Genomic DNA, 25,239 nt, shown 5'->3' on the forward strand with positions numbered 1-25,239 from the left:
GCCCAAGCCCCAGGTGGACACAGAGAGTCCTTCAAGACTTGAGCAGCCTTGGGTCAGAACTCAGGACTGCCCAAGGCCACGGGGCCTGAGACCCATCAGTCTTCCTTCTGGTCGCGGGGGAGCTTGTGTTGTCTCTGGGGTCAGGCCAGAGGAGGTCCCTCTAGGTCAGTGACTTGTACCTCCTGGTGGGGGTGGTGGGGACTTCCATCTTCCAAGAAGTCCCGAGTGAGGAGGCAGGGCACCGTGCTGGCTGCCCAGAGCCTCTCGGCCCCCAAGTTCTTCTCCAGAGGCCGAGGGGCATCTACTTTTCCCATCAAGGAGGTGATCAGAGGGGCCCAGGCAGGCTCAGGGCCCTGGGGCTGCAGGCTCAGTGCTGGCCCGCAGGTGTCTTGGCTGGACCGGTCCAAGCCCACAAAGGGGCAGGAGCTGCAGAGGCCCCAGGGCAGGAAGGGTGTCCCGGGCCCTACAGCGTCCTCCTTCCTGGGCTCGGGCGACCTCATCCCATGAGACCCAGAGACGTTTTGGGGCCTGGTCTGGGGTGTGGCCCGGGGTGGCCCCAGCAGGGGTTAAAGAGAAAGGGACCCAGTGTTGTGGCCTCAAGGCCATGTCCACAGGCCCCCCCTGCACACACACCCCTGGTGTCCTGGCAGGTTGGGGAGGGAGCTGCGTTGCTGCGGGGGCTGCTGGGCCAGCGAGGGGTCCTGGGCTGGGGGCAGCTGTGCCAGAACTAGGGTCCCAGGGGCTTCAGGCCACAGGGGTGCAGCCAAGGGCTACCTACGTTGACCTTCCCTCCTGCAGTGGCTGCTCGGCCTTGATCACAGCCTGGTGGGGAAGGGGTCCCGGCTGCTCAGCGAGTGTGGCTGGGCCTGGGGAGGCCAGACCCTCCGCTCTGGAGAGCGTCTCCAGGGTAGGAGCAGGGAGGAGGGCCGTTGGGGCTGGGGACATCTGCTCCTGGCCCAGGGGCATCTTGGGGAGCTCCTCAGGGCCGGCTGCAAAAAGGCAGACTGGGTCAGTGTCTCCAGCAGGCTGCGCCCCCAGGCTGCGCTCCCGGCTCCCTGGGTGTCCGCCCCGCCCTGCCCCTCCCAGCTCATCCAGGCCGCGCAGGCCCCGCCCCCTCGGGGAGCACCCCGATGCCCTGGCCGGGCCTGGGTTCCCTGAGGTTGGAGCAGAAGAGCAGAGGGTCAGAGACACAGAGGAGGGCCCCCGGGGACTGGGTCCACTGTGAGCTGCCCCAGGGGGGCGAGGCGGGAGGGGACGGGGACCGGAGCCCACCTGGCAGGGGCAGGTTGCATTTCCTCCGTCGGAGATGGGCCATGGAGGCCCAAAGGTGTCTGAGGACGGCCTCATCCTCCAGGGCCCAGGGCTGGGCCAGGGTGTCTTGAAGGAAGACAGGGGCAGCTTCAGGAGGCGTCTGGGCAATGGGTGTGAGTCAGAGCAGAGGGGCGCCTCCCCACTGTCCCAGGATCCTGCCCGGGACAGCGGTTGGGCGTCCCGCTGTTCCCAGGAGCACCACGGGCAGAGCCGCGCAGGAGAGGCCCCGTGGCCGCTGCTCCTCTGCAGGGGGGCCCCCAAGCCACGGCCAGCCAGTGTCCCTCCACCGAGGCCTGCCTGCTCCTCGCCCCCGGGAGCAGTGGGCCATCTCCCCGGCCCCCCACACCTGCATGGGGCACCCCTGGGCTCCCGCGGGGTCCCGTACTGCGGTGCAGCCTGAGGACGGTGTAGGCCATAGCTGTGAGGACACGCGCTCCGTCCAGCATGTAGGCGTCCCACAGCGTCAGGGTGAGCACGAAGGGGGTCTGCGTGGGAGCGGGTGTGGGGGGCCCAGGGGGTCTCCACGGGGCGATGAACTCCCCTCTGCCCAGCCCCTGCCACACCCCTGGCTGCGTCGGACAGGGCCCTGGAGCCCGTTGTGTGGGTGTCCTCCTCCTGGGGAAGATGGGCTCCAGACGACCTTGGGCGGAGAGGGACTGGCCAGTACGACCCACAGACCTGGGGGGCCACAGACTCTGTCCCACCCTCGGTGCCCACACACTCTGGTAGGACTGCAGGCTGGCCGCAGAATGGCCCGAGGGCCTGTCCGCTCCCAGGCTGACGAGGTCTTCCCTGGGGAGGCGGAGATGGATAGCACCAGTCCCCTGGGACGTCCTCAAGGGGCCCCTTTGGGGCTCCAGGACGCATTAGGACGGCGAGCCTCGGGCTCAGGGCCTTCGGGGTCGGGCCTGGCTGGTCTGGAGCGTGAGGCTGAGCTCGGGCTTCCCCTGGGCCCGGGGCCGGGAGCAGGTCAGGGACCAGGTTTGCCTGAGGGCCTTACCCGCCCAATGAAACATTGCAGAAACCACTTGGGGGTGTACGGCCCTTGCTCCTCCTGGCAGAAGGACGCCTCTGAGCTCCTTCTCCATGATGCTGTCATGATGCCGCTGGAAACGGGCCAGCTTTGGGAATCCCGGAGCGAAGAACCCTGAGAAGGCCACAGGCCTTGCCCCCAGCAGGTGGGCGGTGGGTCTGCCGGGGGGCTCCGCTCCCATGCCCCGACCGGAGTGTGTGCCCACAGCCCGCCCAGCGCTGGCTGCGCCCGCTCGTCCGCAACCGCAGCAGAGCCGTCCAGGCCTGGGGGCCGGGCCAGGGGTCCCTCCTCCTCACAGACCCAGCTGAGTGGGTGGCCGGGCTGAGCACCAGGCCCGTCGGGCCCAACACACTTCCGCGGTGGTCGCAGCAGGGGCAAGGGGGTCCCCAGCCCTGAGGGGCAGAACGAACCTCCCACGGGGAGGGTGATGGGGTGTGCAGGCCCAACGCCTGGGCTTGGGTGCCGGACTGAGGGTCCAGGGAGCGGGACATGCCACCGCCAGGGCTCCATCTGGCCGTGGGATGCCGGGGGGCCCGGCGGGCAAGCCGGCTGCCAGACCGGGGGCAGAAGGCCCCGTGGGAAGGCGAGAACAGTCTGCAAACGCTGGGGCCAGTGGCCGTGGCTACAGACGCCCTGAGGGGGCCGCGCCCTTTGCCGGAGGGGAGGCGGGCTGGCTGGGGGTCCCAGACTGCCCCGCCGCTGCTGCGGCCGCCCTGCAGGGACGGAGTCCTGAGTTCCAGGTCCCGCCCAGGCGCCCTGCAGGCCCCCTACCGTGCATGGCGTGGGTCTCCAAGCTCATCAGCTGGGCCAGGGCCCAGAAGGCGTCTTCCTCACCCAGGAACATCAGGAGGAGTCCCACGATGTCGCTCATCCCCTGACAGTAGCCCACCTCCTGCAAGAGCCAGACCCCATGGGACGGGGCCACCGCGCTGGGGAAAGGTCAGGACAAGGGAACCGCCCTCCCCGCCCAGTCCCGATCCTCCCACGGGCTCCTCAGGACCCAGCCCCGAGCGTCAGCACCACAGCGGTGCAGGCCAGAGCCCCCCCGCACCCAGCCCTCCGGGACTCAGGGGCCGTCCCTCCCCGCACTGAGGTCTGCACCCCAGCCTGGCCTCAGGCCTAGGGTCCAGGGCCCCTCGCTTGCGTCTCTGGGGCCATGGGAACTGGAGTCCCAACTAGGAGTCCCGCCTGCTCAGGCGTCCTGGGGACAAAGGGCCCCCGCGGGGCAGGAGGGCCGGCGGCAGGGACACTCACGGGGTTGTAGACGGGATAGGCCAGGAGGACGGGGAACAGGCCTCGCTGCCTGGGGACAGGGAGAGCGGGGTGGGGGCTCTGGCCTGCCCGAGCCGCGTGGGAGCCCCCGAGGAGCAGAGTGCAGCCCCAGGGGACCCGCGGGCTTCTGCGAGGCTCGGGGCGGGACGCGTGCGGCGGGGGTGCGGGGGGTGAGCATGGGACCGGGGCGGGGCCGGGTGGCATTTGGGGGTTCGGGGTCCTGGCCATCTTTACACACAGTGTCCACTGTGGGAAATACAATGCCAGTCCACGCAGAATCACACCCAGCGGGCGGTCCCCTGACCGTGTGCCCCTCGTCCGCCCACGTGTGTCCTCGCCCGGCCGAGTCTGTGCTGCCCGGCCCCAGCTCCCCGTAGTGGGCCCTGCCACGTCCGCCCTCTGGCTCGGCTCCCTCCTACCGGCCCCCGCCAACCTTTGGGTTCCGCGCACATGGCTGCCCGCCAGGCCCTGGCCCGATGCCCTCCCATCGCAGCAGCCCCGGGGGGGGGTAGGGACCCCTGGGTCCTCCTCCCACGTTCACCATGCGGCCGAGACCACGTTTGCTGCCGTTCCTCCCCCTCTCCTCAGAGACCCCGCGTCCCCCACCCAGAAGCCCCCTGGGTCGCGCCGGACCCCCGAGGAGCTCCCGTGCCCCCAGAGCCCTGCTTGTCCCCCAGCCTCACCCGACGCCATAGCGGTCCCGGAACATGATGTGGTTCCTGTAGGTCCGGTTCACGTCCAGGTCGATTTGTCTGATGTCTTTGCAGGACAGTTGGGCCCGCTCCTTCATTGTCTGGGGGCAGAGCCGGGGAGGAGGAGCCAGCATCAGGGCACGGAACCCCAACTGCCACCAACTGTCCCCGGAGCAGAGAGCGTCCCGAGCCGCCCTGGGCCGTGTCCTGCGGACACCTCCTTCCTTCCCTGGTCTCTGAGGCGGGGCCCCCCCCAGGAGCCCACCGTGCCCGGGATGACAGGGATCGGGTTCAGCAGGCCTGGGCGCCGAGGACACTCCCGAGGGTCAGCCCACGGGTCTTCCCCTCCCCCGCACGGAGCCCTGTCCTCCTGGGCCCCCGAGCTCGCCTCTCCCCATGGGGTGCTCTCGGCTCCTGCCCAGGCCTCCTCCAAGGGCCACGTCTCTGCTGTGGGTGGAAGGGCTTACCTCGTACAGCCCCTGGTGGGTGGGCTTGACCTTTGGAATATCGAGCAGCAGGGCCCACACCTGACCCCTCACCTGCAGGGGACGAGGCCCTGAGCTGGGGAGGGACCCCTTTATAGAGGCGCCGACGCATCTGCAGGAGAGAGGGCAGTGCCGGGACCCAGAACCAGGCCCGCCCCGTCAGGCCTAGGAGCAAGAGGCATCCAGAAGCTTTTGGCTTTGGCTCCGTGGCGTCCCCGAGAGGCTGGGTCTCCTCGGAGCTGGGCCCCGTCTCCCACGAGGAGGAGGGCACTGGGCCCTGACCCGTCGCTTCCTCTGCTGCCGGCTTGGAACTGGGGAGGCTTGGGCTCTGCCAGCAGACTCGCCCCAGACAGGGGCACTCCCGTGGGGTTGGGGTCCGGGGGAGGCAGGGGCTTCGCCCCCACCCCCATTGGACAGATGCCGTCTGCGGGCCCCTGGCACCCACCTTCTCGCTGGGCCCGTAGTAGTCCCAGTTTCTCAGCATCTTCACCCACTTGTCAGCCCTGCGGGTCTCCTGGCGATGTTGCTGGAGCAGGAGAAGGGGGGCAGCGGATAAGCCATGCAGAGCAGGAGACCGGCCCATGGGCAGCGTCCAGAAGCCCTGGGGGCCGGGACTGTGCTGGGAACAGACTGAGAGGGGCCTGAGAGGCACAGGGCCGCTCCCGCGGACTGCGTCTCCGGGGCTCAGGCGCGTTCCTGGCCACGTGCGGATTCCTGGGACGGGGCTTTGGTGACTTAGTCCTGGGAACAGCTTTGGGGACAGGGTCTGCCATCACCGGCCCCACGCCCACCCACCGTGTCCTGCCCGTGCCCCAGGACAGGCTCGTACCTTGACTTCTCGGGGGCTGAGGCCGGGCAGCTCCTTCTCCCTGGAAGGCAAGAGAAGCAGAGCCCTGAGGACCAGACCCCGGCCCGGAGCCCCAAGACCGGGGAGGGGAGCCTGACCCCAGGGAGGGCCGGGACTGCCAGCTGCCTGTGGCTCGTGGGGGACAGCAGCCTGGGGCGTGAGAAGGTGGTTGCTGCCAGGTGGGCTGGGCTGGGGTCCCTCAGCGGTCCCCCAGGAGGGACCTGCTCTTAAAGTGGGATGGGCCACTCCTAGTCCTGTCACTGCTGCCTGGGTGGCCCCTGTGACCATGAGTCTGAGGACACCACGGGCTCACGGGGCCTGCGTGCCCAGTGTCCGGCCTGCCTCTCCCTCTCTGTGTCCATCACCCTGCTGTCCCCTGACTCCACCCCTCTTGCCGGTCACTTCTGCCGCTCTGGCCCCTCGTCTTGTCAGAGCCACGAGCACGGCCCCACCTTCCCACCGACCTCCACGGCCACTGGTCACTGGGCGGCGAGCAGTGCCTGGAGACACGGGAGCAGCGCTGTGACCGCTCATGGAGTCTCCGGCCACAGTGAGGTCTCGCGGGGCCCCTCGGCCTAACAGCCTCCATCCCTCGTAGCAAGGCAGTCCCCTTCCCTGGTGCCCCCCTCCAGGACGGCCTCCTGTCCCTCTCCCTGCCCCCCGCCCAGGTGGGTCGGCCCCTCCCTCTGCTGCCCATCACCCCTCCCTGACCTGGCCTGGTTCCTGGCGTCGTCCTGCCAACCCCCAGAAGCCTTCGGGAGCTGTGGCGGGCCTGGCCTGGGGGTGTCCCCGAGGGTACCCCTCGGCCCTCCCCCGGACCTCACCGCCCTCCCACGGAAAGGACGCCACCGTCCCAGAGCCCTCCCCCTCTGTAGTCCCAGCTGGACCGACGGGACGCACAGACAGAATGCAGGAGGCCGGCCCCGGGCCTCCCCGAAGCAGGCGTGCGGCCCCTCGTTGGGGTGCCAGGGGCCTGGCCCAAGGCCCAACTCAATTCCTGCCATGTGCTCGACCTGCCTCCCGGGTCGCTCAGCTCCAGCCAGAGCAGAGTCGGGCCCTCAGAGGGCTACGGGGACGAGGCCCTGAGCTGGGGACATGGGTCCTGCGTCCAGAGAGAGAAGTTCCTGCCAATGCATCCCGCCCCTGGGCTGGCCGGAGGCGGCCCCGGGACTCACTGCAGGAAGCCGTGATGGTCCGTGAGCCTGCGCAGCGAGAGGTCGGCACCTTCCCGGGCGTCCCCTGGAGACCCCGCTGGGCGTGCCTGAAACAGAGGGGGTCCGGGGTGGGGGTCCCGTCCGAGCCAGGGGCAGGGGGATGGGAGGGGGCAGACTGGCTCCTCTCGCCCCTGCATCCTCAGGGGGCCCAGGACCCTCGGCAGAGGGGCAGCATGGGAGGCAGGCCCTGCCGGCTCTGGGAGCATGCTGACTGCCACCCCTGGCTCTACCAGAGATGTCCCCTGCCTGGCTTCCCCCACTCCTAGGGCCAACCACAGCACCTTGGTCTCCTCTGCAGGACTGTGGCTCTGGTCCCTGCCTGGGCATTCGTGCTCTCGCGGCTGAAGTCTCCCTTGGGGCCAGACCTGCTCCTACACGCCTAGGACCCCCCTGGATCCCCCGAGCGCCCGCTGTCTGGGATCCCTGCCTGGACCTCACCGACGATTAACCCCTAGGATTCCTGATGGACCCTCAGCTGCTTCCCATGCCAGGGACCCTCCCCCGCGTCGCACTTTTACCCGAGGACTCTAGTCCTTGTCTGGGCTGAAGGCACCCATCCTTGGCTCTGGGCCCCACCCCTGCAGAGGCCCCCCTGTGGGCCTCACCTGGGTGTAACTGGCTAGGATGTGGGCCCGTTCCAAGGCCATCAGAGTCTCCAGGTCCTGGTTCATGGTGCTGCCAACCAAAAACACCCCGAGGGCACCCTGCATGAGAACCTCCAGGGAACCAAGGCGGGTGCTCCCAGCGGGCAGATCCCCAGTCTGTCTGAGCCCCGAGTGGAGAGAACCCTGGGGCTCCAAGGGCCGTGCTGGGTCGACGGATCCCACGTGGGCACTGCCTCCCCGGGGCACTCCCGCCTCCAGACTCCTTCCCAGCCACCGTCCCCAGCACGTGGTCACACGGAGAACATGGTCCCCAGGAGCACACGGGGGTCCGGGTTTCTCCGGGAATTGCTGACCTGATGCTTGGGGTGGTGTCCCCGAGCCTGGGGCTGGCAGAGGCTGGACGGAACGGTCGGCCAGCGAGTGTCCCTGCGGGCTTGGGGGGCATCGAAGGGGACTCTGAGATGTGACAAGCTCACGCGACAACAGGGAAAAGCCCGTGAGCGGGACGTCCCCACATGAACACATGCCAGAGTCTGGACGGGCTCGCCAGCCTGGGGTTTGGGAATCGCCCGAGGAGGGGCGGAGGGGAGCGCAGGAGGGACTCTGTGCTCCCTGGAGGGGAGGGGCGTGCGGGCTCCCTGCGCAGAAGGCTGGGACCCAGGTGGCCGCGGGGGCAGCCCGCCCTCCAGGGGGCCGTGGAAAGGCTGCCTGTGCCAGCTCACAGTCAGTGCTGGGGGGGGCGGGGCGGGGGCTCTTGGCCACAGCCCTGGAGCCGTAGGTCCCACAGCGGCCCGAAGGGAGCAGCTCACACTCACCTGTGACCTGTCGCTGTGGGAGCCACGCCTGCTGTCTCCACAGGGTTTATGCGGGGAGCACGTCAGTGAACGTGTGGCAGAGCCGGGAACAGAGAGCGCCAGCGTCTCCAGCTGCCTGCGGTCACAGAGCAGAGTGCGCGCCAGGCAGCGCTGGAGCCCTGGGGCGCCGCCGTTCTGCCGACAGCGGGGCCGTGTCATCCATGCGGGCCAGCAGGGTTCTGTCTGCACTGAGCCCTTCCCCCTGAAGGTCTTACTCCCGGGGAGGGTCTTGGTACCACGCGCGGTGGGAAGGGGGGCTTGGCGCCCTCCCACCACCCTTAGCTCGCATGCTCGGGCCCTCAGGGCACCCCCCTGCTTCGATGACAGGGTCACCAATGTCCTACCACCCCAAGGGTTGCCAGCGTGTGTTTTGTACCCGAGAACATTTGAGGGGCTCCTGGGGTGCTTAGTCAGGTGAAGTTCCGACTCTTGATTTTGGCTCAGGTCACGATCTCGGGGTTGTGGGAACAAGTCCTGTGATGGGCTTGGGCTCCCCGAGGAGTCTGGCTGCCTCTCCCCCCTGCTCACACCTGTGAGTGTGCCATCTCTCTCTCATAAATAAATCAATCTTTAAAAAATTAACATTGAAGAACATTTGAGAAATCTCTGTCATATTTGCAGAGGTGCCTTTATTTCTGGAACAGCTGTATCAGTGCCTTTCACAGATCCATTGTGATTTCTATCCGAAACCTCTATTCTTGAATGTTTACTGAAGTAGAGTCAACACACAATGTTACACTAGTTTCAGGAGTCCAACTTAGTGATTCAGCGCTCCTCAGGAGCAGTGTCCTCACCATCTGTCTTCATACAAGTTATTACAACAACTTCTTCCCTATGCTGTACTTTTAAAATTTCCGTGACTTGTTTATTTTATAACTGGAAGTTTATAGCTTATAATATTCATCATCATTTTGCCCACCCACATCCCCTCTGGCAAATCAACCAATGTGATCCGTCACATTAACAAAGGACAAAAACCATAAGGTCATCTCAGTACTTACAGAAAAAGTGTTTGACAAAATACAACATAAAAACACAGTGGGTTTTAATGAAATGTATATCAAAACAGTGAAGGCCATGTACGAAAACCCACAGCTGACCTCATACTCGACGGTGAAGAAACCATTTCCCCTAAGACCAGGAACGAGACAAGGAAGTCCCTTCTCAGCACTGAAAGTTCCAGCTGCAGCAATCGGATAAGAAAAACAACAGACCTCTGCATCGGTAGGGGGGTGTCAAACTGTTCCTATTTGCTGAAGACATGGTACTATAAATAGGAAACCTTAGAGACTCCACCAAAAACTGTTAGAACTAATGAGTGAATTCGGAAAGTTGTGGGACACATGGGGCACCTGGGCTGGTGTCTGCCTTTGGCTCAGGTCATAAACCCAGAGTCCTGGTATCGAATCCTCCATTAGGCTCCTTGCTCAGCAGGAAGCCTGCTTCTCCCTCTCCCACCTCCCTGTTTGTGTTCCCTCTTCCGCTGTGTCTCTCTGTCAAATAAATAAATAAAATCCTAAAAAAAAGAAAAAAGAAAAAGGAAAAAAAGAACAAACAAAGCCACAACAGTGTGGTTCTGGCAAAAGCCAGTGGAGCAGAAGAGAGAGTCCAGAAGGAAATGCACTCTGATATGGTCAACTGATCGTTTTTTTTATTTTAATTTTTAATTTTTTTAAGATTTTATTAAACTGATCTTTTTAAAAAATTAAATTTAATTTTATTTAAATCCAATTAATTACCATATAGTGTAGTATTAGTTTCAAAGATAGGGGTCAGTGATCCATCCGTTGCATGTAACACCCAGTGCTCCTTCCGTCACGTGCCTCCTTCATGCCCGTCCCCCAATTTCCCTGTTCCCCCACCCTTTTGCCCTCCAGTAACTCTCTCAGTTTGTTTCCTATGATTAAGAATCTCTTATGGTTTGTCTTCCTCACTGGTTTCATCTTCTTTTATTTTTCCTTCCCTTCCCCTATGCTCCTCTATTATTTTTTCTTTTTTAAGATAGTGTTTTCTTTATTTTTAAAGATTTTATTTACTTACTTGACAGAGAGAGAGTGAGAGAGGGAACACAAGCAGAGGGGAGTGGGAGAGGGAGAAGCAGGCTCCCCACTGGGCAGGGAGCCTGATGGGGGGTTTGATCCCAGGACCCTGGGATCGTGACCTGAGTGAAGGCAGAAGCTTAAAAACTGAGCCACCCAGGTGCCCCTATGCTCCTCTGTTGTGAAATCATATAATTGCCTTCTCTGATTGACTTATTTTGCTTAGCACAATACCCTCTAATCCCATCCATGTCATTGTAAATGGAAAGATTTCTTTTTTTGGATGGGTAAGTATTATTCCACCATATATATGTATATATATATACATATATATGTATATATATATAATCTTCTTTATCCATTCATCTGTGGATGGACATCTGGGCTCTTTCCATGGCTCGGTTGTTGTGGACATTGCTGCCATAAACATTGGGGTGCGGGGCCCCTTCAGATCATTCCATTTGTATCTTTGGGGTAAATAACCAGTCGTGCAATTGCTGGGTCCTCAGGTAGCCTTATTTTTAACTTTTTGCAGAACCTCCATATGTTTTCCAGAGTGGCTGCACCAGCTTGCATAAGAGAGTTCCGCTTTCTTTGCATCCTCACCAACATTTGTTGTTTCCTGACTTGTTAATTTTAGCCGTTCTGACTGGTGTGAGGCGGTATCTCACTGTGGTTTGTATTTCCCTGATGCTGAGCGATGGTGAGCATTTTTTTCATGGGTCTGTTGGCCATTTGGGTGTCTTCCTTGGAGAAAGGTCTGTTCTTGACTCCTGCCCATTTGTTGATTGGATTATTTGGTCTTCCGTGTAGAGTTCGATAAGTTCTTTATAGATGTTTGACAATAGCCCATTATCTGATAAGGCATTTGCAAATATCTTCTCCCATTCTGCTGGTTACCTTTTGGTTTTGTCAACTGTTTCCTTTGCTGCAAAAAAGCTTTTTATCTTGATGAAGTCCCAATAGTTCATTTTTGGCATTGTTTCCCTTGTCTTTAGAGACATGTCTAGCAAGAAGTTGCTGTGGCCGAGGTCAAAGAGGTTGCTGCCCGTGTTCTCCTCTAGGATTTTAATGGGTTCCTGTCTCACATTTATGGGTTTATTTTTGTGTGTGGTGTAAGAAAATGGTCGTGTTTCATTCTTCTGCATGTGGCTGTCCAATTTCCCAACACCATTTGTTGAAGAGACTATCTTTTTTGCATTGGACATTCTTTCCTGCTTTGTCAAAGATTAGTTGACCATAGAGTTGAAGGTGCATTTTGGGGCTCTCTATTCTGTTCCAGTGATCTATGTGTCTGTTTTTGTGCCAGTACCATACTGTCTTCGTGATTACAGCTTCGTAACAGAGTTTGAAGTCCAGAATTGTGATGCCACCAGCATCACTGTTTTCTTCTTCAACATTCCTTTGGCTATTCAGGGTCTTTTCTGGTTCCATACATATTTTAGGATTGTTTGTTCCAGCTCTGGGAAAAAAGTAGATGGTATTTTGACAGGGATTGCATTGACTGTGTAGGGATGGTATTTTAATAGGGATTGCTCTAGGTAGCATAGGCATTTTGACAATGGTTGTTCCTCCAATCCACGAGCTTAGAACGTATTTCCATTTCTTTGTGTCTTCCTCCATTTCTGTCATGAGCATGCTGTAACTTTCTGAGGACAGATCCTTGGCCTCTTTGGTTGGGTTTATTCCTCGGTATCTGATGGTTTGGGCGCTATTGTAAATGCAATCGACTCCTTATGTTCTCTTTCTTCCGGCTCATTATTGGCGTATAGACACGCAACTGATTTCTGGGCAATGATTTTATATCCTGCCACTTTGCTGAATTCCTGTATGAGTCCTAACAATTTTGGGGTGGAGTCTTTTGGGTTTTCCACCTAGAGTACCATGTCCTCGGCAAAAACTGAGAGTTTGACTTCTTCTTTGCCAATTCGGATGCCTTTCATTTCTTTTGGTTGTCTGCTCGCCGAGGCTAGGACTCGTAGTACTATGCTGAACAGCAGTGGTGATAATCGACAGCCCTGCCATGATCCTGGGCTTAGGGGGAAGGCTCTCAGATTTTCCCCATTGAGAATGGTATTTGCTGGGAACTTTTCATATATGGCTTTGATGATACTGAGGTGTGTTTCTGTTGGGTCATTTCTATCACCTGTTCTTTGTCATCTCACCTTAAGTTTACTGGTATGCCAAAGTACTTTTGATTGAGTATTGCATATTTTCTGTTAATCATAGAGAATCAGATGATTGGATGTTGAACTGGATACTGCCTTCTGCTGGGGCAGACCGCTAGACTAGGAGTTCCAGAATCACCAGGTGACTTAACCCTAACAGTGAGTTTGGGTCACTTGAGGCCAAGCTTCCATCATACCAGGGCCAGTTCCCTTTCTGCTTGTTTGATCTGCTGTGTCTCTTCTAGGATGCAGCCAACAGCCTGGAGAACTGACTGGGGCCCATCTTCCTCAGCACAGTTTCTGAAGTTGGTTCTCTTCTCACGTCCGTGGGACTCTGTAGAAAGTTCTGGTCAGCCTCCTGGCTGTCGTCTTCTGAATTAGCAGATTATCTCTTGGGCTGAACTTTCTTCTGGGTCTCACCATCATAGTTCATCACTGTCTTGGTAGCAGTTTAATAGGTGTGTGTATTTTGTCTTAATCCTGTGCTCACTCTAACTCACAGCAGGCCATTGATCTGAGCCTCTGTTCACCATCTCAGGACATGGGGCCACCTTCCTCTTTTCAAGATTAGAAAATGCAACCCGTACTTGGGATTATACTGAAAGTCCTTGGGAGGCCCAGAAATACACATTTCTGAGAAGCAGATGCAACTCACCTTGCCTGTGCCTTCGGGAGTTATTGATTTGATGCGTGACTCAGAGTATCCACCAGGTACCTGGGTTGACGTGGGCCCTTACCCCACCCTCTTGGGAAGAAGACAGAAAGGGGAATACCTTTGTTGTTCGGGACACAGGGTTTATTGGCAGCATCATGACACGGATGCATAGGATACATCACACTGATCTACGGTTCCAGCCAAACTCAGATCTGCTCTGAGCTGCCCCTGCCTGAGTGTTCAGGGTACAGGTAAACCACTCCAACTGCAGGTGCAGCATTGCTGTGATGAAGGTCAGGGAGGGGACCTCATCCCACTTAGGATGGGAAAGAGGAAGGGATGGAGGCAGAGCCAAATGTGGCACTCTGTTTGGGGCCTGGTCGGGTCGGATCCTGTGGCACCTTCCACAGGCTTCCCCTTGTTGCCTTCACAGCCTTCTGAGACATAGCTCGTCCGCTTGGAGCCCCCCACCATCCCCTCAAATCTCCCTGTTTCCTTGGACCCCTCTCATCAACGGAGAGCATCCTACCCCCCGCCCAGAGTCTGCTTGTTCTCCAGGAGCTCCTCTTCCCTCTAAGAGTGTCTTGACATCCCCCCGAAGGTACCTCCCTGAACCTCCATCAGCCCTCTGGGAGCACCCTGTTCTTCTGGAACCCCACCTCATCTCCCAGGAACCCCCCACCCCCCACTGGAGTCCTTCCATTCCACGCGAGGCCCTCCCCTCAATGTCCCCCAGGGTCCAGCAAGGGTAGAAATGGGTCAGTCAGGCCTGCAAGTTTGCAGACCCGCTCTCGAGCTTCGGTGCATAACTTGGGTTCTGTCTGAGAGCAGGGGCAACCCCTGGAAGTTAAGGTCATGGTGGTCTGGCCCAGGGTATCCGGGGTATTTTGGAGGTACAGATGAGTGACGGTGTCGAGGGGTGGCTTTCAGGATGAGAGGAAGGGACACTCCAGGTGGAGTAGCTAAGGACACGGCGCTGGAGTAGCTAAGGACAGGAGGGCCAAGCAGAGCCAGCTGGAGCCGGGGCAGACTTACTGTAGGGATTCGGGGATGCTCACGAGACGCCCAGGGATTTAGCTACTGGCGAAGTGGAGACAGATCGCAAGCTGGTGCTTATTCACGCCTGTGGGGAGTGGACCCAGAGCTGAGCCCTGGGCACAGCTGGCATTCGCTGTCGGCCAGAGAAGGGAAAACCCATCACGGGGTCAGGGCCAGTGGCCGGGGGCCCAGGGAGACCAGCAGAGAAGGTCAACTTGGCATGAAGCCAGAGGGGCTCAACAGGCCCCTCCAGGGCACCAGGACAGACCCTAGCAATGGGGTCCGCTGTCACCATTCCTGACGGGGCGGCCTTCTGTCTCCCGGGTGGAGGAGCGCTACAAAGGGCGAGGGGAGGGGAAGGTGTGTAGCGGCAGGACACGGTCGTCATACACAGAAAAGAGAGGATTTGGAATGAGGTCACCTTCATTTGGGGACAAAAGGGACTTATTGAGGGAACCAGCTCATCTTCCTCTGGGGATGGAGAGTGGCCGTGGGAGGGATGACCTCCGTGGGGCTGACCAGTGGAGACTACACTTCTCAGGGAGCTTGGAAGAGGCCAACGAGCAACTGAGCCTCAGGGTACTGACGTGACCCAGCCCAGGTGACCCCATCTGGGGCCCGTGACTTTCCCTAAACAGGACACAGGCAGGAAGACGTCACTCACGGACTCTCACCCCGATTCCTGAGCCTCAGCGTGCGTTGCCTAGGATTGAGGCTGTTGGGGTGACTGTCTCCTGTCACACCGTATCTGCCGCCCTCTTTCTTCTTGCCTTGTGGAACCTGAAAGGATTCTTCAAGCCACGGGCTGATTCACAGCCAACGGCTCCGAACCTTGTTCTCATGATTCCACAACTGGACAGCAGGATTTGGAGTCCCTGGGGGGCTCTGTCAGTGAAACATCTGCCTTCAGCTCAGGTCACGGTCCTGGAGTCCCAGGATGGAACCCTACCTGGGGCTCCCTGCTCAGTGGGGAGTCTACTTTTCCCTCTGAGCCTTCCCTCCTTTGCTCGCTCTCTCTGCCAAAGAAAGAAGGAACACTTTTGTGGTTTCCAGCCGGTCAGCATTCGTGTCTGCTGCCGCTCCCTCTGCAGGGTCCGTGAGTGTGTGCAGAAGCCCCGAGGGCCCCCAGAGCCCCTGGCGCCTCTCCAGCCCGCGGTGTGATGGTCACACGCGTGTGCAGACGCTCTGGCTCAGCCCGCCCTGCTTGCCTCTGCGGGAGACGGCCTTTCCTAGGACTGCTGCGCTGCTCCCGAAGGCCGAACTCACTGTGCTGTGCTGCTTCCCCCAGACGGCTTCACCTCCTTCCGGGAAATCTCTGGCCCCTTGCATAGGCTCTCAGGGCCCACCTTCATTCCCCGTCAGCGGCTCGATCCCCAGTCTCGGGTGCCAGGGAGGACACGCCGGGGGCGTCAAGGACTGTCCTTGACTGCTGTCTGCACCTGAGCCCATCCGATTTCTGTTCCCATAGGGTTGGTTTTACAATCAGAAAACAATCAGAACCAGAGCTGCCTGCGGCCTGAAATGGGCCTGCTTCCCTCTGAGGCCTCTCGTTTCCTTCTTGGGGGAGTGAGGCGCTGCCCACTGGTGTGGATTCTTTTTCTCTGTGTCCTCCTGCCTCCGTCTTGCTTAGATTCAGGAGGATCACAGGTTCGACAGCTCCGTGCACTCCTCCGTGCCCCCCAGGGAAGTGTCGTGGTCTGTCCTGCGCTGCCCTCCCCATCCCTGGGAGGTCCTGACTTTACAACTGGAAGTTTGCGTCCCCTATTCTGCCCGGTCCCTCATGACGTCCCCCCTGGGCACCAGGATGTATGTTCTCTGTGTTCAAGAGTCCGTTTGGTTTTCCCTCGGTTGGTTTGTTTTGGTTTATTTGTAGCTCCCACAGGCGCTGAACTCACCCAGTGTTTGTTCTTCTCTATGTGACTCCTCTCCCTGGGCTTTATGCCCCCAGGGTCCATCCGTGTGGTCACAGTGACAGGACTTCCTTCCTTTTCCTGACTAGTAGTCTCTGGCAGAGGCCTAGCCCGGTCTTCTTCTTTTTTTTTTTTTTTTTTTAAGATTTTATTTACTTATTTGACGGGCAGAGATTACAAGTAGGCTGAGAGGCAGGCAGAGAGAAAGGAGGAAGCAGGCTCCCTGCTGAGCAGAGAGCCCGATGCGGGACTCGATCCCAGGACCCTGGGATCATGACCCGAGCCGAAGACAGAGGCTTAACCCACTGAGCCACCCAGGCGCTCCTAGCCCGGTATTCTTCATCCGCGCGCGTTGGGGACGGGTCCTCGGGCGACGCAGCAAGTGCAGGGCCGCTCAGATCCTCGCTTCCACACCCAGCAACGGACTGGCCTGGCCGGGCCACAGGGTAGCTCCGTTGTTTATTTTCGGAGGAGCGACCAGACTGGACGAGCAGACAACCAAAAGAAATGAAAGGCATCCGAATTGGCAAAGAAGAAGTCAAACTCTCAGTTTTTGCCGAGGACATGGTACTCTAGGTGGAAAACCCAAAAGACTCCACCCCAAAATTGTTAGGACTCATACAGGAATTCAGCAAAGTGGCAGGATATAAAATCATTGCCCAGAAATCAGTTGCGTGTCTATACGCCAATAATGAGCCGGAAGAAAGAGAACATAAGGAGTCGATTGCATTTACAATAGCGCCCAAACCATCAGATACCGAGGAATAAACCCAACCAAAGAGGCCAAGGATCTGTCCTCAGAAAGTTACAGCATGCTCATGACAGAAATGGAGGAAGACACAAAGAAATGGAAATACGTTCTAAGCTCGTGGATTGGAGGAACAACCATTGTCAAAATGCCTATGCTACCTAGAGCAATCCCTATTAAAATACCATCCCTACACAGTCAATGCAATCCCTGTCAAAATACCATCTACTTTTTTCCCAGAGCTGGAACAAACAATCCTAAAATATGTATGGAACCAGAAAAGACCCTGAATAGCCAAAGGAATGTTGAAGAAGAAAACAGTGATGCTGGTGGCATCACAATTCTGGACTTCAAACTCTGTTACGAAGCTGTAATCACGAAGACAGTATGGTACTGGCACAAAAACAGACACATAGATCACTGGAACAGAATAGAGAGCCCCAAAATGCACCTTCAACTCTATGGTCAACTAATCTTTGACAAAGCAGGAAAGAATGTCCAATGCAAAAAAGATAGTCTCTTCAACAAATGGTGTTGGGAAATTGGACAGCCACATGCAGAAGAATGAAACACGACCATTTTCTTACACCACACACAAAAATAAACCCATAAATGTGAGACAGGAACCCATTAAAATCCTAGAGGAGAACACGGGCAGCAACCTCTTTGACCTCGGCCACAGCAACTTCTTGCTAGACATGTCTCTAAAGACAAGGGAAACAATGCCAAAAATGAACTATTGGGACTTCATCAAGATAAAAAGCTTTTTTGCAGCAAAGGAAACAGTTGACAAAACCAAAAGGTAACCAGCAGAATGGGAGAAGATATTTGCAAATGCCTTATCAGATAATGGGCTATTGTCAAACATCTATAAAGAACTTATCGAACTCTACACGGAAGACCAAATAATCCAATCAACAAATGGGCAGGAGTCAAGAACAGACCTTTCTCCAAGGAAGACACCCAAATGGCCAACAGACCCATGAAAAAAATGCTCACCATCGCTCAGCATCAGGGAAATACAAACCACAGTGAGATACCGCCTCACACCAGTCAGAACGGCTAAAATTAACAAGTCAGGAAACAACAAATGTTGGTGAGGATGCAAAGAAAGCGGAACTCTCTTATGCAAGCTGGTGCAGCCACTCTGGAAAACATATGGAGGTTCTGCAAAAAGTTAAAAATAAGGCTACCTGAGGACCCAGCAATTGCACGACTGGTTATTTACCCCAAAGATACAAATGGAATGATCTGAAGGGGCCCCGCACCCCAATGTTTATGGCAGCAATGTCCACAACAACCGAGCCATGGAAAGAGCCCAGATGTCCATCCACAGATGAATGGCTAGAGATGTGGTTCATATACACAACGGAATATTACTTAGCCAGCCTCCCAAAAAACGTGAGATCTTTATTTGCAGTGACATGGATGGAACTGGAGGATAGTAAGTTAAGTGAAAAAGTCAATCAGAGAAAGACAATTATCACATGATCTCACAGATATGTGGAATTTAAGATGCAAACCAGAGGATCACAGGGGAAGAACGGAAAAAAATAAAACAAGACAAAACCAGAGAGGGAGAAAGTATAAGAGACTCTTAATCATAGGAAGCAAACGGAGGGTTGCTGGAGGGGTAACTGGGTGATGGACATTAAGGAGGGCATGTGATGTCATGGGCAATGGGTATTATATAAGACTGATGATTTCTTTCAGGCCTTTAGCTCTGAAAGAAATAATACCTTATACCTTAATTAATGGAATTTAAGTTAAAAATGGTACAAAAGAAATAACCTAACAGAGATGCAGATAATGCCATTATCAGATAAGGACTTTAAAATAACTATACTTAGTATACTTCATTAAGTATCCTGTCAAACGATAAAAAATAACTAATTTGGTTAGGTGGGAGATTTGGAAACACAAACTAATGGAAATTCCAATACAAGAAAAATAGCATGATTAAACTTAAGAACTCAATGGAGGAGACTGACAACAGACTCAATGCAGATAAAGAAAGGTGGTGAACTAGAAGGCTGGTCAAAGGAAATTACTGAGCCTGAAATGGAGAGTCAAAAGGATATAAAGTCTAGTGAAGAATGTAAGAGACATGTGAGGAGAGAGGAAAGGTAGAGCATGTACTTAGCTGCATTCTTAAATGAGATCAGAAAGAGAGGGGGTGGGGTGCCTGGGGGGCTCAGTTGGTTAAGCATCTGCCTTCAGCTCAGGTCATGATCCCAGAGTCCTGGGATCGAGGCTTGCATCAGGCTTTCTGCTCAGTGGGATGTCTGCTTCTCCCTCTCCCTCTGCCCCCAACTCATGTTCTCTCTCTTGCTCATTCACTCTCTCTCAAATAACAAATAAAATCTTAAGAAATAAAAAGAGAAAGGGGCATCCAAAATATCTGAAGAAAGAAGAGCTGAGAATGTCCCCAAACTGATGAAAGGTATCAAGCTACATATCCTAGAAGTACTTTGTGCCTCGAGAAGGGTAAGTCAGGGTGAGGCACAGCGAGGCGCAGCCCAGTGAATGTGAAACTGAAGATAGAGAGGAACTCTTGCCGCACCCGCAAAGACATGCCTCCTTCAGAGCGTGACAGGAAGGCTGACAGGAAGTAGAAAAGCCGGAAGACAATAGAGTCCCATTTTCATTTTCAGACTACTGACAGAAATGACTGCCAACCTACAATTCTATACCCAGTAATGAATATCCTTCAGAAGTAGAGGGCACACCAAGAAATTTTCAGAAAAGCAAAAACTGCAGTATTTATCACCAGTAAACTTTCATGTCAAGCGACACAGTAGAAGGTGTTCTTCAGGCAGGAAAAAAAAAAAAAAAGAGCAACCCCCGATGGAAGTAGAAAGATGTCAAGATTGAAGAGCAACAAAATTCTAAATGAATACTGACTCCATAACTTAATAATAACTTATTTACTTATTATTTACTATTAATTATCATTAGTCACAAATAAAGACAAAATGCTCTAAGGTTCTAGGATTGTCCAGGGAGTGGCTCAAGTATAAGCTTATGTTAAGCTTTAATAAGTCAAAGTATAATCGTAGAGTAACTACTAAAATAATACTAAAACAATGCAAAACTACCAAAGCGGAGAAAATGGTAAAATAAAAACCCAGAAGACGGCAAAAGAAAAAAGAAGAGAAAAACAGAAACATAGAATAGGCAGAAAAAACAAAACGCCCAAAATATATCAGTGATTAAATGTAAATTTTCAGTCTAAATTTTCCAGTGGAAACCACGATCATCAGACTAGGAAAAAAAATCCCCAGAAGTCAACTACATTCCAATTCTAAGAGAACACCTTAAATAAAAGAATATAGAAGGGTTAAAAGTCAGGGGATGGAAAAAAAACAGCATGTAAGCCCTACCCCAAAGAAGGCTGGCATGGCTGTGTCTTCAGAAACACACCTCACAACCAGCGTCCCGAGAGATGACTTCCCTGATCCGTCTCAGCTGCTGACTCAGGCCACAAACGGGCAGAGCCGTGGCGGGCTGCTGTGGCCACCTGCTCGGTCCAGGGGAGTCCCCTGGCCAGGACAAAGCTCCTGGCCAGGTTTGCCAACGCTGCTGCCGAACAAGCTCAGGTAACGGATGACGAGAGAAGCCAACAACTCCAGCCACGAAGGTTTGGGAGAGACGGAGCTACTTATTTCGGGTGCCGGCAACCAGGGGAGGTGGCGGGCTCAGGCCTCAACATCCTACCTCTCTGCTGGCAAGACAGACCCCGAGGGTTTTACAGGGAAAGGGTCGGGGGTACTTGCAAGAGAGCAGGCACGGAGCACGTGATCCCGGGGTGGGGGCAGCTGGTTCGCATTCAGCGTGAGGTACTGGTTGAGGAGGGGACATGGGGCGGGTGTCTTCTAGGCATTCTGCTGCTCAGGGCTTTTCCGGCCTGGCAGGTGGAAGCTGCCGTCCTTGAAGGGCAGCTCATCAGCGCTTCAGGCAAGCGTGGCAAGAATCAGGAAGATGGGTTTCGGTTGGGGCACGAGCTGAGTGCTCGGCCCGTTTCTGTTGTCACTGCAGCGAGCAGGCCTCGCTGGCACCAGGAGCAGCATCTCAGAGGGGACACAGTCCATTTGTTGGGATGCTAAGATGATTTAAGATATGGGCTCTTGACAGTCTAGAAATAGAAAAGCACAAACCTAGCAGAACTAAAAAGACACAAACACGATCAGGGTAGAGAGTCAATATTCCTCTCTTACAACAGTTCACAAGACAAAGGAATCCCCCAAAGGTGTAGATTTTTTTAAAAAGATTTCATTTATTTATTTGACAGAGAGAGACCGCAAGGAGGCAGGGAGGCAGGCAGAGAGAGAGGGAAGCAGGCTCCCCGCTGAGCAGAGAGCCCGATGCGGGGCTCGATCCCAGGACCCTGAGATCATGACCTGAGCCGAAGGCAGAGGTTCAAGATGTAGATTTTAACCAAAGATTCACAAATGTGAATGTCATGACTGACATTCGTATGACAAAAACCATCACAGAAAGAAACAGAAAAATCTGAATGTTTCTAGAAGTACTAAGGAAATAGAATGTATGATGTAAAAACTTCTTAAGAAGAAAACAAAGAATTTGCTAATGGGTTTTAACAAACATTTAAGGAATAGCTAGCACCAATATTACATGAATGCTTAGAAAAGACAGAAAACGCGGCAACATTTCCCAGCCCGCGTTAAGAGGCCTCCACAGCCTCGATACCTGAACAACCGTCCCGGACATACACTCAGGAGAAACGCTCACGTACACTCGGTGAAGGACATGTGGGTTCATAGCATGGCTACACATAATAGCCAAAACCCAGTCTTTCGGAAACACTCAGCTGTACATTGGGAAGGTGTGTGCCCGCCGTAGGAAACACAGCAGGGACACCAACTAGACACGCCTGCTCACAATGAAACGGGTGGCTGTCACTCACTCGCACAGCTGTTCAGCAAAGATACCGTGCAGTACACTTCCATTTCTATAAAGCTTAAAAACAGGCAAAAATGAGCCGGTGGAAGCAGAGATCGGAGCATCATTCTAGACCCCTGAGCCCTTCCTCCCTACCACATGCATGCAAGCATCCCCGGTACAGAGTGGCCCCCCACGTCCCTGAGGTAACGGACGGAGGCTGTTGGCGCCCTCCTGTGAGCAGGCTGCTGCTTCCAGTGTCACTTAGGGTCTGACCCGGGGTCTTCGAGGAATGGCAGGAGGGAAAAGGGTGTCATCCCTGCGACAGGACACCGTGCCGGTGCAGGACACAACTCCCGAAGCCACACTGTCCCCTTGACTGGCTGCTTCCTTGCTGCATGACTGAAACCATCAACTTAAAGCCAAATCCTCTCACTTGTGGCAAGGAGCCTGAGCCTGAAGAGGGTGGGTATGCCCAACTTCCCCTACACCTGCCCCATCACGAACTTTGTCCTGCCCAAGGATAGAACCGAGTCCACAGATCAAAGGGAGCTCCACACTCCAGAGCGCAGGTCTCCGGTGTAATTACAGTCAGTGGCACAAGCGCAGGCACACGAGCAGAGAAGCCTCGCCCTCCGACGGTCCTCCTCCATCCTAAATGGGTTGTAGCTCACTTGAGGGGAGGTTGGGGGAAAACCCAGTGTGCTTTTATGTTCACAACGTGCATTTTTCTGTATGTGCCTCACATTTCAATAAACAAGATATTTTTTAAAGGAATATATATATTTACAGAAGTAGAGTAGGAACAGGGACGCCACCCAAAGATACTCCTGGGCAACATCTCACAAACCCATCCTGGGGCTTCTCTCTTCGGCCCCTCTGTTCCTGTTTCCTGAGACCCTCTGTGTTGAGACGCTGCAACAGGCATTGAGGACAAGGCAAAACAGACCCAGAGGTGCGCATTTCAGAAGACATTATCGTTCAGTGGGGACAAGCATATGGGGCAGGTGGAAAGGGCTCCAGAGGACAGACTGCACCCTGGAGATGTGCAAGAGTGCTCCCCTCGGGGAGGGGCGAGGGGAAACTGGGGGAGTCCTTCTACATACCACAAATCCCAAATCCCACATCAGCTGAGCTGAGTTTAAAAATAAAGATAAAGACGTAAGTTCCCGTGAATCTCCGGTGGCCTGCCTCCTGGCCCACATTCTGTGTGGGAGGGGGTACAGCCACATGTATGGTGGTGGTCTCCACGCCCGGCTTCACAGGGGCCGACAACACATCCCCCAAGCTCCTCACTGGTTCTCACAAAGGGGACCAAACAGTCTTAGGGCCAAAGATTTGTTTCAAGTAGTTCTCTTTATCAATTACAAGAATTTCAGGAAACAAATCTAAGGGGTTATGGCATAGAAAGATATAAAACGAAAGTCGACCATTTCAGCAGCTTTCCGAAAAACGTAACTGTTGTGGTAGTCCAGGGAGCCAGTGCCTGAGTCAGCCCAGTGGAGCCCTTCCGGTGTCCGGTGATGAATTCTAAGCCTCACATCAGATTCCCACTCAAAGTGCCTTGTTTTGTGCGGCATGAATTTGCATCATCAGCCTTTGGAGCCATGTGTGTCGGCGTCTACCTGCACCGCATCTGGGTTCCTCACTGCTCAGAGGGGGGACTTGGGTGGCGCTGGTGTCCGGACAAAAATGACGGTGCCGTTCACCACAGGGAAGGCCACCCCAGGTCAGCTGGTTCCAGGCCCTGCGCGCCACCATCTCCTGTAAGGTCACCAGAGGAGAGGCTCTCTGTGGTCTCATTACCGGCTCTGGGATGCAGTTCCCTTGTTTGCAAACTTGATCTGGCAAAATGTCAATTCTTTTTTTTTCTTTTTTAAAGATTTTATTTATTTATTTGACAGACAGAGATCACAAGTAGGCAGAGAGGCAGGCAGAGAGAGAGAGGAGGAAGCAGGCTCTCCGTTGAGTGGAGAGCCCGATGTGGGACTCGATCCCAGAACCCTGGGATCATGACCTGAGCTGAAGGCAGAGGCTTTAACCCACTGAGCCACCCAGGCGCCCCAAAATGTCAATTCTGAGAACTGGGGACCAGCCCACCACTTTCTCCTTGATAAGCACCTAAAATGAAGTCACAGCATTTAGGGACTCCAGCGCATAAGCGTTGTCCGTGCAAGCGCACCTGCATTGTGTGCTCGACTCCACACTCACTCCGGGCCCCGCCCCGACGGTGCTCCACTAGGATTTCCCCTTAGACACAAGGGCAAGAGACAGCAGGACTGGACGCGCGGGGCAGCAGGCGGCTCTAACGGATGCGGGTTTCTCCCTCCTCTGAACAACCCGCTGCGTCCCCCCGGATGCCCGGGACCTGTGCTGCCCCGAGGGATGTCCCACCTGTGGCTCCAGCCGCGGCTCGGCCCGGCTCGGCCCTCCGTCCTCCGGGCGCCCGCAGGGACGCCGGACCGCAGAAGGGCTCCCAGAGCGCGGGAAACGGAGTTCGGCGGCGCCGGTCGCCTGGACCACCGGCGCGCTGAGGCTGCAGAGCAGGAACGCGAGCAGCGGGACCGGGCATCGTCCGCGAAAGCGGCTACAGCCAGCCTCGCCCGAAGCGGCGCGTGTTCCCTCGAGCACCTCCCAGCCCTCGGGCCCGCAGGACCCCGCGCCGCCGGAGCGCCGGAGCGTCGTCCTGGCTCCCTGCGGCCGCCCGCAGGCCTTTCCTCCCGCGTCGGTCGCGCCCAGCTTCCCGCCTCCGGCCGCGGGCGGGGCGCTCCGGGGACACCGGCCTCCCCTCCCGGCCGCTCCTCGCGGGCCCGGCCGCCCCGCCGCTTCCCGCACGAGGGTCCCTGCGGGTCGCAGCCCCGGCAGCTACGACGCAGCCGGGCACGGCGCTCCACGAGACGCGCTTCCCGAACGGACGCGCGGGGACGGGGCCGTCAGGAGGTCGGGACCGTGCAGAGAAACGAGCGTCGCCCCGATCGCGCGCGGTCCCGGCGGTCACCCGGCCTTCCGCACGGAACCGTCCTCGCGTCCGTCTGCGCGTCGTTCTGTCCGGCTCCACCCACCGGGCGGCGCGGCGCGGAGGACGCAGCCTCGCTCCCGTCGCCCCACCGAGCCCCCGGCGCCGACCCCTTAGGTCACCGCCGGGGCCGGACGTCCGAGGCGCACCTGCCAGGCCGGACGCGGGGGGCGCGGCGCCGGGACCACCGCCCCGCGCCGCCGCCACGTGGGAGCCGCGAGACCCCAGCACTCCACTCGCGCGGAGGGGGGCCCGCCTTCGCCGCACGCGAGGCCCCGCCCCCGGCGTCCAGGCCCCGCCCCTCCCCGCCCAGCCCGCCTTCGCCCCACGCGAGGCCCCGCCCCCGGCGCTCAGGCCCCGCCCCTCCCCGCCCAGCCCGCCTTCGCCCCACGCGAGGCCCCGCCCCCGACGCCCAGCCCCCGCCCCCGCCCCACGCGAGACCCCGCCCCC

General features: G+C 56.7%; 1 protein-coding gene across 1 annotated transcript; it reads right to left on the reverse strand.

Moving 5' to 3' along the window:
- Window positions 1-140: 140 nt before the first annotated feature.
- On the reverse strand, window positions 141-8,825 carry LOC309840421 (uncharacterized protein; the record flags this gene model as incomplete). Its single annotated transcript, XM_082682477.1, has 12 exons — window positions 8,275-8,825; window positions 7,813-7,892; window positions 7,460-7,529; window positions 6,816-6,901; window positions 5,623-5,662; window positions 5,239-5,319; window positions 4,776-4,905; window positions 4,300-4,409; window positions 3,116-3,236; window positions 2,312-2,458; window positions 779-1,796; window positions 141-426 (listed from the first exon to the last, which is right to left on the reverse strand). Exons 1-12 carry the CDS (start codon window positions 8,470-8,472, stop codon window positions 141-143), a joined length of 2,367 nt encoding a protein of 788 aa, XP_082538603.1. The 5' UTR covers window positions 8,473-8,825.
- Window positions 8,826-25,239: the final 16,414 nt, after the last annotated feature.

Source organism: Mustela nivalis, assembly GCF_964662115.1.
Source record: "Mustela nivalis genome assembly, chromosome: 9".
Lineage (NCBI taxonomy): Eukaryota > Metazoa > Chordata > Mammalia > Carnivora > Mustelidae > Mustela > Mustela nivalis.